At 60.4% G+C, this 3,458-nt stretch overlaps 1 protein-coding gene across 1 annotated transcript; it reads right to left on the reverse strand.

Moving 5' to 3' along the window:
- Positions 1-1,037: 1,037 nt before the first annotated feature.
- On the reverse strand, positions 1,038-1,937 carry LINJ_14_0730 (beta-ketoacyl-CoA synthase; the record flags this gene model as incomplete). The annotated part of the gene is made up of 1 exon (XM_003392316.1): positions 1,038-1,937. The coding sequence occupies one exon, from the start codon at positions 1,935-1,937 to the stop codon at positions 1,038-1,040; it is 900 nt and encodes a 299-aa protein (XP_003392364.1).
- Positions 1,938-3,458: the final 1,521 nt, after the last annotated feature.

Here is a 3,458-nt window from a genome sequence, read left to right on the forward strand (position 1 = left end):
AAACGTGTTCACCGGTCGGCATGCAGCTCCCAACGCAACGCCATTCCCACGGCCTCACCGCCAACCTCAGTGGCGCTAAATCGCACGGAGCCCACACCCTTACGTCGTAGGTGCTCGACACTGTCACCACCGGAAGTGGCGCGGTGGCTGGCACGGCGAAGGGGCTGCTCGGCTTCCTCCCCACAATGAGTGGGGGGTGATTTGGGGGGGGGGGCACCGGACCCTGAGATGCCACGCTGGGGTGTCTCCAGGTCGCCCGGGCACGTTCACGGACACAAAAAAGCGAAAACAGAGAAAGAGGGAGAAGTGAATTTTGGGTGATGTCCGCATCAACGTCCTTATCGTGAAGGAGGCGTGACAGAGGGTGGGAGGGAGAAGACAAGAGAAAAACAAAAATGAGGAACGCATAACTTCGATTCGCCTCGTCGCTCGCCTTCGCGGCGAGTTGGCCCGTCTCTCGTCCGTCGCTCCCCTCACACGTCACTCGTTTCCTTATTGCCCGCTGGCCACGGATACAGGCTGCCACTGCAGAAGCGGCTGAACCTTTTTCGTCGCCCTCCAAACCCCATGGCTCACACGCCATCACACCCTTCCCCGCGTGACAACCTGGATGAACAAGTGGGACTTGCATACACGTGCTCCGCCTGCTCATTCCAGGGAAGTGAATCCAAACCATGGCCGCGAGAGTGTGCGGGTAAAGTGTGCACGCAAGGGATGGGGGCGGACAGAGACCAGTTGGTGGAGGAGAGCCTCGCGTGCCGCCTCTGAGTTATCCGCATAAGTGCGGAGCGTAGGGCCGAGGTGAGCACCGTGCATGCCGCAATCTACGGAGACGAGAGGAGGCAAACACACAGAAAAGGACACGAAAGAGGGGCAAAAGCATGGTGGACAACGCAAAGGAGCCGGGGGGGGGGATGGGCGTGCGCGCGAGCATGCGAATTGTGCTGGCCGAGCGCAAAACGACGACGCCGTCTCAGGCAGCGATGGGGACGAGCGAGAGGGGCTGCGTGGAAGGCGAGGAGGCCCGCCTTGTACTTCTACTGAGCCTTTTTCACTGCTGCCGGCTCGCCGTTCGGGACAGCGGTGGCATCGTTATGCTTCGCGGCAGCCGAGTGCGGCGGCGCGGGCTTCAGGTAGCTATCGTAGAAGAGCTTGCTGAAGAGGATGAAGTAGGACAGATACATCATGAAGCCCAGCCGCGCATTCGCCGCGTTCGAGTCACAACGCCTATTCGTGAAGCCCAGGACGTACAGCGTCACGGCCTGCACGGTCATCCCCACCACCATCTGCGCAATCTGGAGGAAGGTGATGACCGGCGCGCTAGGGCGCACGTACTTCCGGTACCCGCAGGAGCAGATGAAGTAGTAGAAGTACATGATGGAGTGCATGGCGTAGTTCATGCCAGCGAACACGAGGGCACCGGAGATGTTCATGGCGTACGAATGCCAGCAGTACAGCATCGTGGTCATGTGGTGGAACCAGTGGAGGAAGCGGACGCGCTTCTTCTGAAAGACAAGGAAGGCGGTGTCGAGCATCTCAGGGATCTTGCTGAGGACGAAGAGGCATAAGAAAGCGCCGACGGGGCCATCGTAGAAGATATTCTTGTTCCAGTAGCAAAACGCGTTGTACACGCCGCCTTTCCACTGGATATGGCCACCGTTGGTGTAGTCGTGCACGGTGAACTCCGGCACAAAGATCGTGCGATACAGCTGCGGGAGGCAGTAATAGGTGCCGCAGATGGAGAAGACGGTCAGCAGAAGGTTCCACGCCATGTTCAGCTGGCGCAGATTGAAGGGCTCGCGGTTTTTCATGTACGCGTCAGGGATGTACAACACCATCACCATGTACAGGCCCACAATGAGAACTGGCACCTCGATGTGGTCGGCCATCCACTGGCAGACATTGTCGCTCCTGAAGGACTCGAGAAGCTGCACCATTTTCTTGGCTTGCCTGCTGAAAAAGATGTACGGGAGGGGGTGGAGGATGGGGGGGGGGCAAGGTCTGCTGCTGCTACCACCACGTGTGTGTGCGTGTGTTCGTGCTGGCGAAAAGAGTAAGAGAAACGGCTCTGGGAGAGTGTAGTGTCCGCAGTTGGCGCTGGCATGTCTGTGTCACAAGGAGAGAAGGATGGAGAGAGGACGCATTAGTAGGATGCCTCGCTTTCATGCACGCAGCGCCCGTAGCAAAAATGAGCTCATGCGCCTCAGCTGTGGTATCGGAGGTGAAGGGAGGTGGCCACATAGCTATGGCTACCTCAGCGGCAAGGGCCACGTCGCCCGGCCAACAGCATCCTGCCGCCACTGCTACTGCACATGCGGTAGACACGCTCTTCCACGGAGGGAAGGCTCGACCGACACCGCAGCTCCCCACGAGAGCGCCGTCTCGCTTCGTCACCCGTTCCGACCGCCTCCCCCTCGCACTTCGTTCCTATCTTTTTAAGCGCTCGTCATGCTGTTCAAAGAGAAACGACCCCCTCCGTCTACACATACACACACACACACACACATGCAAACATGGAGAGCGACCTCACAGCCCACGCCGCGTCCTCCATACACCGGGACCAGAAAACGGCACCGTCAAAGGAAACGGAGACAGAAAAACAGCGGTCAACCGCGGCGAATGAGACCTTCCAACGGCGAACACACACACACACACAAAGAGAGAGACAGCCGAACAGGGAGAGGGGTGGCGGAGTCTGCAGCGCGCACGCACAACACCGGTAAGGAAGTCAGGGCTTGCGCTAGAGCGATGCGCACCTCGACAGACCGACAGGAGAACGGCCTTTTCAACGTGTCCGTTCTCCGCCGTGCAACCAGGGTGACACGCCACTCCTACCCCCTCCCCCCGGCCCGTCACAGGCCCCATCGCGTGGTGCGAGGCAGCCGGTGGACACGCCTTACAGCAAAATGCCGACCCGGCCATCGGAGCACGGCCCCTGCCTCCAGCGCTACCCGCCCGCCTCGCAGGTCGCCTCACAGCCGCTCCCCCATCATGCCGGGCGCACGTGCTGCATCCCTCCCCCCTCTCGGCGCGGCACAGGCTCCCGGCACCGGTAGGCAGCCATGGCCGCGTGGCGTACGTTGGAGTCGCGCAGACGCTTTACCCATCATACGAATCGTGCAAACGTGTTCACGGTCGCATGCAGCTCCAACGCAACGCCATCCCACGGCCTCACCGCCAACCTCAGTGGCGCTAAATCGCACGGAGCCCACACCCTTACGTCGTAGGTGCTCGACACTGTCACCACCGGAAGTGGCGCGGTGGCTGGCACGGCGAAGGGGCTGCTCGGCTTCCTCCCCACAATGAGTGGGGGGTGATTTGGGGGGGGGCACCGGACCCTGAGATGCCACGCTGGGGTGTCTCCAGGTCGCCCGGGCACGTTCACGGACACAAAAAAGCGAAAACAGAGAAAGAGGGAGAAGTGAATTTTGGGTGATGTCCGCATCAACGTCCTATCT

This window comes from Leishmania infantum, chromosome 14 (assembly GCF_000002875.2).
Source record: "Leishmania infantum JPCM5 genome chromosome 14".
In the NCBI taxonomy this organism is placed as follows: Eukaryota; Euglenozoa; class Kinetoplastea; order Trypanosomatida; family Trypanosomatidae; genus Leishmania; species Leishmania infantum.